Source organism: Apodemus sylvaticus, chromosome 14 (assembly GCF_947179515.1).
Source record: "Apodemus sylvaticus chromosome 14, mApoSyl1.1, whole genome shotgun sequence".
Taxonomy (NCBI): domain Eukaryota; kingdom Metazoa; phylum Chordata; class Mammalia; order Rodentia; family Muridae; genus Apodemus; species Apodemus sylvaticus.
In genome coordinates, this window is record NC_067485.1 from 52,264,465 (window position 1) to 52,276,475 (window position 12,011).

The 12,011-nt window shown below is 37.8% G+C and overlaps 1 protein-coding gene across 1 annotated transcript in view; it reads left to right on the forward strand.

The window, feature by feature from the left end:
- The first annotated feature begins 602 nt into the window (after positions 1-602).
- Positions 603-12,011, forward strand: part of Hecw1 (HECT, C2 and WW domain containing E3 ubiquitin protein ligase 1) — a 173,439-nt gene continuing 162,030 nt past the window's right edge. The window contains exons 1-2 of the mRNA XM_052156837.1: positions 603-921; positions 8,803-8,910. Of these exons, the coding sequence (XP_052012797.1) occupies positions 633-921; positions 8,803-8,910 (397 nt within the window). The 5' untranslated portion in view covers positions 603-632. The remainder of the gene's footprint in view (positions 922-8,802; positions 8,911-12,011) is intronic.

Genomic DNA, 12,011 nt, shown 5'->3' on the forward strand with positions numbered 1-12,011 from the left:
TACTTTCTATAATAACATCAGTTCAAAGAAGAGAGTCCTTTGAAATTGGATGTAATCAGTGGCTAAGGGGTTCAAAATTACTAGAATTACAAAATCCTTAATCCACATTACAGAGGACTGAGAAATACACCAGCGTCGAAATGTTAAAAAAAAGAGGGAGAATGACTATCTTACCGAACAGGAACCATTCAGGAATGACTGAAATATTCAATGAAGATAATCATAATTGACCCTAAAATGAATAGAATTGGAAGAAACTGAACAGATTTTGGAGAACTCAAAAAATAGTGCTTCTTTGGGAACAGGACTTCTATTCACAGACTTCTAGACTCAATTAGATTGAAGGCAGCTGGAGGAGGCAGAGATTCCAGGAGGGCATGAACAGAAATGTGTCTATGTCTTTGTTCTTGTTCCTATGCGAATGCAGAGAAAAGGCCCTTGTCCTGAAAGGGATGGTATATGTCTTGTTTCACACCTCCTGAAGGGCAGCTTCCTCACAGTTTACTTCACTCAGTACATCTTTTGATATCTATCAGCATGTGACAGAGTTACTGTTTTTATTCTTGACCTTGTTCAATGTCTCCTTTCTCCTACAGAATCTGTACCAGAACAGGTTTTTAGGCCTGGCTGCCATGGCGTCTCCATCCAGAAACTCCCACAGCCGACGCCGGTGCAAAGAGCCCCTCCGGTACAGCTATAACCCAGACCAATTCCACAACATAGACATCAGAAATGGTGCCCATGATGGCATCACCATCCCTCGCTCCACCAGTGACACTGACCTGGTCACTTCAGACAGCCGCTCAACACTCATGGTCAGCAGTTCCTACTATTCTATAGGGCACTCCCAGGATTTGGTAATCCACTGGGACATCAAGGAGGAAGTGGATGCAGGAGACTGGATTGGCATGTACCTTATTGGTGAGTACATTACCATCCATGACTCTTCTCAGTAGAGTCACTGATTCATCTAGGCAGTTTGACAGTGTGTTGTGAAAAGGAAGGTCTTACGTGAATGGTTTGTTATTTAAACAAAAATCCTATTGATAATTCACTTTAATTTTTTGAGATAATATTACAATTGCATAATTTCCTTTTCAGTTCTTCCTTCCAACATCTTCCATGTATCTATCCTGTTTTTTGAAATCCCTAGCCTTTTTTCTCTTTGTTAAATGCATACATGTGTATATACATGCATACTTTCTGAATTCAACCTTCTCATTCTGTATAATATTACTTGTATATATGATTTGAGGGCCTATCATTTGGTTTTGAAAAACCAGTTGGAATATTCTTCCCTGGGAGAAGCTAGTTTTCCTGATATCACTCTACAGTGTAATTTAAAAGCACAATCAGCTGAGTTATATTATACTATAGTGTTTCTCAACCTGTGGGTTGCAAGCCCTTTGGGGTTAAATGAACCTTTCATAGGGATCACCTAAGACCATCAAAAAACACAGACATTTATGCTACAATTCATTTTTTTCTTTTCTTTTTTTGTAATTTTCTATATTCTTTGTTTACATTCCAAATGATTTCCCCTTTCCCGGTTCCCCCATCCCCATATGTCCCATAAGCTTTCTTCTCTCCACCCATTCTCCAATCACATCCCTCCTTTTTCTCTGTCCTGGCACTCCCTTATAATGCTGGATTAAGCCTTTCCAGGATCAGGGCCCTCTCCTTACTTCTTCATGGGAGTCGTTTGTTATTCTAATTGTGTCGAGTATTCAGAGCTTCTGGGCTAATTAATATCCACTTATCAGTGATTGCATTCCATGTGTATTGTTTTGTGATTGGGTTACCTCACTTAGGATGATATTTTCCGTTTCCAACCATTTGCCTAAAAATTTCATGAATTCATTGTTTTTAATGAAATGAGTAGTATTTTATTGTGTAAATATACCACATTTTCTGTATCCATTCCTCCATTGAGGGACATCTGGGTTCTTTCCAACATCTGGCTATTATAAATAAGGCTGCTATGAATATAATGGAGCATGTGTCCTTACTGCATGCCAGAAAATCCTCTGGGTATATGCCCAGGAGAGGTATAGCAGAGTCCTCAGGAAGTGTCATGTCCAGTTTTCTGAGGAACCGCCAAACTGATTTCCATAGTAGTTGTACCATCTTGCAATCCCACCAGCAGTGGAGGAGTGTTCCTCTTTCTCCACATCCTCGCCAACACCTGCTGTCTCCTGAGTTTTTAACCTTAGCCATTCTGACTGGTATGAGGTGCCAGGGGAAACCCAGTCATCCAGTGCTGTGGAAATAGCCTTACAGGCTCAAAAGAGGTTGAGGCACCAGCCATTGACAACAAGACCAACTAACACCAGTGAGAACTAGATGGCAAAAGGCAAACATAGGAGCATTACTAACAGAAATCAAGACTACGCTATAATTCATAATAGTAGGAAAATTACTGTTATGAAGCAGCAACAAAATACCTTTATGGTTGTGGATCACCACAACTTGTGGAACTGTATTAAAGAGTAACAGCATTAGGAAGGTTGAGAATTATTCATCTGTACAGTGCTTTCACACATTTCAACTCACAACACCAGATTTAATACTATTCACTCTTACAGAAAATAATGTACCTTATGAGCAATTTATAACCTGGTTTATTTTTTTCTGATGAAATATTTTGTCTGACTAATTAGTCAGAAAACAATAAAGAAAACATTGGATTCTCTTGACATATCTGCATAGTGCAATTATATGTATATGAGTGTGTATGTATGTGTGTGGGTGTGTAGGAGGGTGTGGGTGTGTGGGTGAGGGTATGTGTGGGTGTGTATAATAAAAATAAAGCAATGTACATTTTGATGTTTTTACACAAATAATAGTTACTAGATATATTCAACTTCTGACCAGAAAAAAATTAATAGACATTAAAATTAAGCTTTCAAATAAAATAACACCCACCTAAAATATAGATGGAGAAATGTCAGCAGACTATCAAGCATACATGCTTAGCCCATGGTGTTTGTTGTATATTTGACTATCAACACTACATATCCAGATATTTCATTTTAAAATCCCACTTTTATTTTTTGGCAAGATTTTCACATTTTTTGTTAGATATATTTTTTATTCACATTTCAAATGTTGTCCCCTTTCCTGGTTCCCCCAACCCTGAAAATCCCCTAACCCATCCCCCTCCTCCTGTTCACCAATCAACCCACTCCCACTTTCGTGTCCTGGTATTCCCCTACACTGCTTCATCCAGCCTTCCCAGGACCAAGAACCTCTCCTCCCTTTGATGTCCAACAAGGTCATCCTCTCCTGCCTATTCATCTGGAGCCATGGGCCCCTCCATGTGCACTCTTTGGTTGGGTTTACTCCCTGGGAGTTCTGTAGGTACTGGGTGGTTCGTATTGTTGTTCCTCCTATGGCGCTGCAAACCCCTTCAGGTCCTTGGGTCCTTTCTTTAGCTCCTCCATTGGGGACCCTGTGCTAAGTTCAATGGCTGGCTGAGATTTTTCCCCCTCTGTATTTGTCATGCACTGGCAGAGCCTCCCAGGTGAGAGCTATAGCAGGGTCTGTTCAGCAAGCACTTGTGGAAATCCATAATCATGTCTGGGTTTTGTAATTGTATATGGGAAGAATCCCCAGGTGGGGCAGTCACTGGATGATCTTTCCCTCTGTCTCTGCTCCACATGTTGTCTCTGTATCTCCTGTGGGTATTTTGTTCCCCCTTCTAAGAAGGACCAGAATATCCATACTTTGTTCTTCCTTCTTCTTGAGCTTCATTTTATCTATGAATTATGTTTTGGGTATTCCAAGCTTCTGGGCTAATATCCACTTATCAAAGAGTGTATATCATTTGGTTCTTTTGTGATTGTGTTACCTCACTCAGGATAATATTTTCCAGTTTCACACATTTGCCTGAGAATTTCATGAATTCATTGTTTTTAATAGCTGAGTAGTATTCTATTGTGTAAATTTACCACATTTTCTGCATCCATTCTTTGTTGAGGGACATTGAGTTCTTTCCAGCTTCTGGCTATTATAAATAAGGCTGCTATGAACATAATGGAGCATGTGTCCTTATTACATGCAAAAGAATCCGTTGGGCATATGCCCAGGAGTGGTATGGCAGGGTCCTCCAAAAGTATTATGCTAAATTTTCTGAGGAACTGCCAGACAAATTTCCAGAGTGGTTGTACCAGCCTGCAATCCCACTAGCAGTAGAAGAGTGTTCCTCTTTTTCCACATCCTTGCCAGTACTTGCTTTCTCCTGAGTTTTTGATCTTAGCCATTCTGACTGGTGTGAGGTGAAATCTCAGAATTGTTTTGATTAGCATTTCTCTGATGACTAAAGATGTTGAACATTTCTTTAGGTGCTTCTCGGCCATTCCATATTCCTCAGTACATGTAGAAGAATGCAAATTGATCCATTCTAATCTCCTTGTACAAAGCTCAAGTCCAAGTGGATCAAGGACCTCCACATAAAACCAGACACATTGAAACAAGAAAGTGGGGAAGATCCTCTAGCATATGTGCAAAGGGGAAAATTTCCTGAACAGAACACTAATTGCTTATGTTCTAAGATCAAGAATTGACAAATGGGACCTCATAAAATAACAAATTTTCTGTAAGGCAAAGGACACTGTCAATAGGACCAACAAATTGGGAAAAGATCTTTACCAACCCTACATCTAACAGAGGGCTAATATACAATATATACAATGAACTCAAGAAGATAGACTCCAGAGTGTCAAATAACCCTATTAAAAATGGGGTACAGAGCTAAGCAAAACCCTACATTTGATGTCTTGGCAAAAGACCCCATTTAGGCAGACAGTCTGTAAAGCCAACAGGATTCCAATTAGCTACATTTAAATGCATTCATTACTCCTTTTGGACTAGTCTGAATCTTCAGATTTTTCATAATCCCCCTCATGCCTACCTGTAACTGGGAATGTGATTTATCAATTTTTTATTGTGTGTGCACATACACAAGTGCATAACTTTAAACCAACTCTTTACAGTAGTATCTTCCCTCAGTTTGTGAACATTGATGGCATTTTCTCAAGTAAAGGAAAAAATAGAAGACAAGTGTTTTAGAGAAGATAATGGGTAAGTGAAACTTCCTGAGTATGAACCACAGCAGGGACCAATGAGCTGGTTGGATTTAGTCCAATTGTCACAAGCTAGAGTGACCTGGGAAGAAGGGATCTTAGATGAGGAATTGTGCTCAACAGATTGTCCTGGGTGTGTGCCTGTGGAGTATTTCCTTGATTAATGATTGAGGCCAGAAAACACAATACATTGTGCATGCTGTCATCCCCTGACAGGTGATCCTGGGTGGTATAAAAAAGCAATCTTAGTAAGTCAGGGGATCAAGTCACTGAGCAGCATTCTGCTGTGGTCCGTGTGTCAGTTTCTGCCTCATGCCTCTATAGTTTACGCATATAGACCATACTAGAGTTTGTCAAATGGTGGTACTTGTTACCTTGCAAGTATAGAAGATTATTCACAGATTACATGGGGGTAAAAAAGCATTGAAGGTTCCTAGCAGAGGAACAGGGGAATATAGAGGCAGAGGGATGCACAAAAGGAAGATGGAGGAAGTGGTAAAGAAATCAGGCAGATAGAAACTCACCCACACAGAGAAGTGAAGGGGAGTGTTAGGAAAAGGAAGAGACCATTAGCCATCATCTTGAGTTTCATGAAACTTTGAATGAATAAGATCTGGTCTTATCATGACATTTTTGACTGAGCCAAAAGAACCATAACTCATCATTTCAGAAACTTAATCTGACAGTTTGTTATTGTCATAGCAGTTATACACATATAGCTGTGATATTATGTAATGCTGAATGGAAACACTTTAAATAATATCATATTTCAAATACAGTTTCTCAATCCAAACTTGTCAGTCGTAATAGTTTATAATTTGTATATTCTTCGTAACTTACCTTCTGGATTTGTGTTACCTTGAATAAGCTCAAGTCACAGACTTAGACCTATAAATGTAAGGGTGAATATGGTTATTCATCTGACCTTTCGTTTCCAGATGAGGAGGTGCAGTGTAGCACTCCCACAGACATGAAGCTGCCTCTCAAGGCAGTAGAGTTCATGCTGTTACTTTGAACAGCATCAAGAATGTGCTGTTCTACATCAATAAGGCAGATGTAGAAATGCCCAGGCAGAGACAAATTATGATGCATTTTGTTATTATATGACCTCTAGATTTCTCTAGCCAAATATTATTTTATTCTGCTATAAGAAGATAAAAATATCTGTACAAGAAAGGTGGTGTTGACTCTTCAATGACATTTTTACCAAGTGACACATGCTCCCCTTAACTAGGGCCATGGGATCCTAGCGATGGGCTGAAGCATTATAGCATTTGGTTGCTCTTATTTACAGAATGGCTATCATGAGATAGGTAATAGCAAGAAATTGTTCTTGAAGGGTGATAGTATGGATAAGGATTTTATGGATTCAGTGATAGGTAGAACAGTGTTGAAGGTATAATTACACCTAATAAGTAGTATTACAGAGCTATAGCAATAAAAGTATCATAGTACATGCATAAAAATAGATACATAGGGACCCAGAAATAAAACCATATAGCCAAATGATTTTTACTAAGATGCCAAAAATTGACTGTAGAAAAGACAACTCCTCTAACAAATGGTGCTGAGGCAATTGTATATATCCATATAATATATAATAAAGGATATAATATTAAGTTGAGAGACCAACTAGAGAGTAAAGGAAAATGTTAACTGACTATATACATACATCTATACATGTGTGCATGCATACATGTGATAATATAAAAATAAATAAACAACACCAAAACCAATAAATGAGGAGGAGGAGGAGGAGGAGGAGGAGGAGGAGGAGGAGGAGGAGGAGGAGGAGGAGAAGGAGAAGGAGAAGGAGAAGGAGAAGGAAGGAGAAAAGAAGAAGAAGAAGAAGAAGAAGAAGAAGAAGAAGAAGAAGAAGAAGAAGAAGAAGAAGAAGAAGAAGAAGAAGAAGAAGAAGAAGAAGAAGAAGAAGAAGAAGAAAAGGAAGAAACAAACTGGTTAATGAAAGCAAAGCCCATCTTGCATAATGAAATACGTATTGCCAAGAAACTGGTTCAAAATCACTGGCTATCAGAAAAATACAAATACAAGAGGTATTGAGATTACACCACACCCATTCAGAATGGCAGTCATGAAAAGAATAACAAATTTTGACAAGAATGCAGACTATAGGAAACTATTTATACCATGCTCATCAAATATAAACTACTCTAGACATGTAGAAATCAGTATGGAATTTCCTCACAAACCTAGAGCTTTCATATGACCTATATATATTTTCTTGGAGTACAAGTCAATTATCACAAGATAATGCTTAATAGCCACAGTCTTATTAACAATAGCACAATTGTAGAACCAACCTCAGTGTCTAACAACAGGAGAATGGATTAAGAAAATATGGCACAAGGCTGGAAAGATGACTCATCTGTTAGAGAACTGGGTGCTGTTAAGGATCTGCGTTCAACTGTCAGCACCCACATGGTAATAACCAATAGCACCCAACTGTCTTTAACTCTGGTCCAGGGGATTGGACACTTTCATAGAAAAAAAATATGCAGTCAAAACACCAAGGTACATAACATAAAATACATTTTAAAAGGAAATATGATAGATAGATAGATAGATAGATAGATAGATAGATAGATAGATAGATAGATAGTTTTTTATCTGTAAGAAGAATGAATGCATGTCATTTGTACAAAACTGGATATCATCATAATACACAAATTAAGCCAGTCTCAGACAGAAAAGTGTTGTATGTTTTCTCTCAGTCACGGGTCCTAAACTAATGTGTGTGTGTGTGTGTGTGTGTGTGTGTGTGTGTGTGTGTGTGTGTGTGTGTGTTTATTTGGTTTTTTTGTGTATAAAATAGAAACAAACTGGATAATGAAGAAAATCAATACAAGCAAGGTAGAGAATAGCAAGGTATGGATGTGAGCACAAGTAGATCACTTTATACACCTTATGTGGTCCTGTTTGGTCAAATTTTAAAAATAAAAGGTATAAGGGGACTCAGGATGAAGAAGAGATGATATAAAGTGATATAGAGCCTATGAGAGAGAGACTGGACTCTGGAAGGCAGGCACTTTAAATTAGACATTTTCTTTAAATCTTTTCATTCAAGATGAAGAAGATCAAGTCTAAAATTTTAAGAAGACTTTTATATATTTCATACAATTAAGAACTGTTTTTTAAAAATTACTTTAAGAGCCATTGCAGTAGTTGTCAGTAATTATAAATTTCTGTTCATCAAGATTATTAAGAACTAAGAAAATTCATCTGCCAAGTGTTGGGTGGAAAAAAACTACTCTGTTCTGATGGTGTCTTTGTTTTTTTTTAATTTTTTATTCGATATATTTTTATTTACATTTCAAATGATTTCCCCTTTTCTAGACCCCCATTCCCCGAAAGTCCCATGAGCCCCCTTCCCTCCCACTATTTTCTCACCCAACCCTTCCCACTTCCCTGTTCTGGCTTTGCCCTATACTGCTTCACTGAGTCTTTCCAGAACAAGGAGCCACTCCTCCATTCTTCTTGTACCTCATTTGATGTGTGGATTATGTTTTGGGTATTCCAGTTTTCTAGGTTAATATCCACTTATTAGTGAGTGCATACCATGGTGTCTTTGAATAGTCCCAACTCTCCAAGTGATTCTGAATCTTAGTATTTATATCCTTTGCTCATTTTATTTGCTGCTCCTAAATATGCTGTGGGCTGACATGCTTCTCTGCTTATCCTTTTTCCTTCTGCACTATAGGCGAAGTCTCATCTGAAAATTTTCTGGATTATAAGAACCGTGGAGTCAATGGTTCTCACAGAGGCCAGATTATTTGGAAGATTGATGCCAGCTCTTACTTTGTGGAATGTGAGTATTTTCACTACAGTCCTTATTTCTATGGCCCAGAAGACATACTGGATCAGAATTCAGCTGTATTTTTTTTTAATTCTATTGGAATGATTGCACTTAGCAAGGTGCCTCTGTTAGGAGCCATGTAAAAGCAGAGGCAGGTTTAATGAAAGTCTATGACAGTTGCTAAATAGCCATGCAAATCCACCCATGTCACTTTTTTAATGTCATGAAGGTCTTGGCTCATGTCCACAAGCCTTTAGACTCAGTACAGTTTAATACATGTTCTTTAGACTTTCACACTTTGTCTAAATTAAGTGATGGATTAAACCACATCATCTCACCATGTGTCCTGCCTTTTAGTTTTTCCTTTGTTTTACCCACACTCCTCCAGGCTCACTGTCCATGGTGCTAGTATGTTGGTGGTATTTCACATTCTCTCCCACCCCTGACTTCTGGATCTTGCTACAATTTCAGATTATATACCTTTAATATCAGGTAATTACTTTGACTATTTATCTTCTTACATTTATGGATACAGAGCTTGGAACTGCACCTTACTGATACATTTTTCAAATTTTCTTCGGTCCTTAGAAATAAATACTCTCTAGAGTTCTGACAGGATTATTTTCATAGGTCCCAATATAGACGCAGTTCTTGTACATTTGATATCCTGTACATGGGGTATTGCATTTGGTAATACACACATAAATGTACAGACTATCATTTTAAAAGACATCTTTTGCATGGAAAATGCATCTGCTCCTGAGCTTTTCAGAAGCAAGTTGATCCACCAGGCCATGTGTCCAGAGGACTTACCATTATTTAGGCAGTATCAAAGCACAGGTGAATATCTGATAGTCCTGCTGAGAAGAGGAACTTCCAAATCTTATGCCTAATGACAACTACTTCCTATTCCACCCAAATATAGCATCTAGTGTCTTACCTTGACCTTACTCCATCACCACGTTAAAGGCAAGTAGAACATGGAACTACAGTTTTTCATACTTTCTGTGCCATTTAGAAAGAATTCTTTCATTGATCTAAACAAATATGACAAAAATGGAATAAATTATAATTCTAGAAACTTAGTCGACAGCCACTTTTCTACCCTCCCCAGCAGACCTTAGTCATGCCAATTCATGCTCTCATAAATAGCATCACTTGTCAAAAAGAACATGGTGTTGATTAATGTGTAAAGATAACTCAACAAGTCACACTTAGCAGAAGCCTTCACATTTTTAGTAAGAAAAAAAGAAAGTGTTTGTATTAATAGTAATTGTCCAACATCATCATTCACTTCAAGCCAGCCTGCACTGAGAGTCTGATAGTTTTCCATTTCCTACTGGAGATGTATTCCTTTCTTCCAAATGGTGAATAACTGAGAAATAGACATTTAACGAAACAACTAAATGTCAAAGTATAGTACCAGTTCTTAATGATAGATGCAAAAATACAGCTATTGAACTTATAAAGCATTATTCTTTAAGTTTGCTTAGTGTAATCTTATATGTATAATATATGATATATAGTTATAGTATATAATACATAATATGCAATGTGTAGGATATAATGTAATATGTAATATACAACATATAATTAATATAATATGTAACATATAACATATAAAACATATATCTAATTCTTCCTGTATAAATTCTTTCATAATTTCATGGATTGCATTTTGATTATAATCAACCCTCCCCCCAATAAATATTAAATCTACCACTTATTCCCCACCAACCCAACTTTTTGTCCTCAGGATATGGACATCATACCATTAGACTTTTAGCCAACACTTACTATAATAACTCCTATCCCAGATCCTGAGAGATAGCTTGCTTCCATCCCATAAGTTGAACCTCCATTGTCTGTACTTATCTCAACATGACTGACTTATAAGTGTGCATATGAATGGCCCATTATTCTCTGCACACAGCACTCAATGACTTTTCTAGCTCAAATTATTCCATTGGAAAGTAGAAAAGAACTCATTGGCATGGTGGGGGGGAATTTTCTAAACAGAACTCCAATGATGCACACTCTAAGTTCAAAAATTGATAAATGGGACATCATGAAACTGAAAAGCTTTTGTAAAGCAAAGGATATAGCCAATAAGACAAACTAGCAACCTACAGATTGGGGAAATCTTTACTAACCCCACATCTGATAGAGGGCTTACATACAAAATATCATAAAGAACTCAAGAATCTAACCACCAAAAAATAAAAAATAAAAAAATAAAATAAACCAACCCAATCAAAAATGGGTTATAGAACTAAACCAAGAATTTACAACAGAGGAGTCTCAAATGGTTGAGAAACATCTAAAGAAATGCTCAAAGTCCTTAGTGATAAGATAAATGCAAATCACAGTGACCCTGAGATTCCACTTTACACCAATCAGAATGGCTAAGATCAAAATCTCAGGTGTAAACACATGTTGGCAAGGATGTGGAACAAGAGGGATTACATTGCTTTTGGAATTGCAAACTGGTACAACCTCTCTGGAAGTCAATCTGAAAGTTCCTCAGAAATTTGGAAATAGGTGTATCTAAAGACACCGCAATACCACTCTTGGGAATATACCCAAAATTTGCCCCACCATGACACAGGAACACATGTTCCACTATGTTCATAGCAGTCATGCTTGTGATAGCCAGAAGCTGGAAACAACCCATATGTCCCAAGACAGAATAATGGATACAGAAAATGTGGTTCATTTGCACAATGGAATGCTACTCAGCTATTAGGACCAAGGGCATTCTGAGTTTTGCAGGTAAATAGATGGAAATAGAGAATATCATACTAAGTGAGGTAACTCAGACCCAAAGGTCATGCATAATATATACTCACTAATAAATGGATATTAGCAAAAAAAAAAAAAGAGTACAGAATACCCAAAATACAGTTCACTGAACCCAAAAAGGTCAACATGCTAAGTGCCCAAGTGAGGATGCCTCAGTCCCACTTCGGTGGGAGAAGAAACAAATCATGATGTGGTATTGGGTGGGGGGAAAAGCCCCGAGGGGCCAGCAGAAAGAATAAAAACAGGCAAACTTGGGAGGTAGGAAGTTGGGGCGACCCTTCCAAATACATCAGAGACATGGGAGGTGGGAG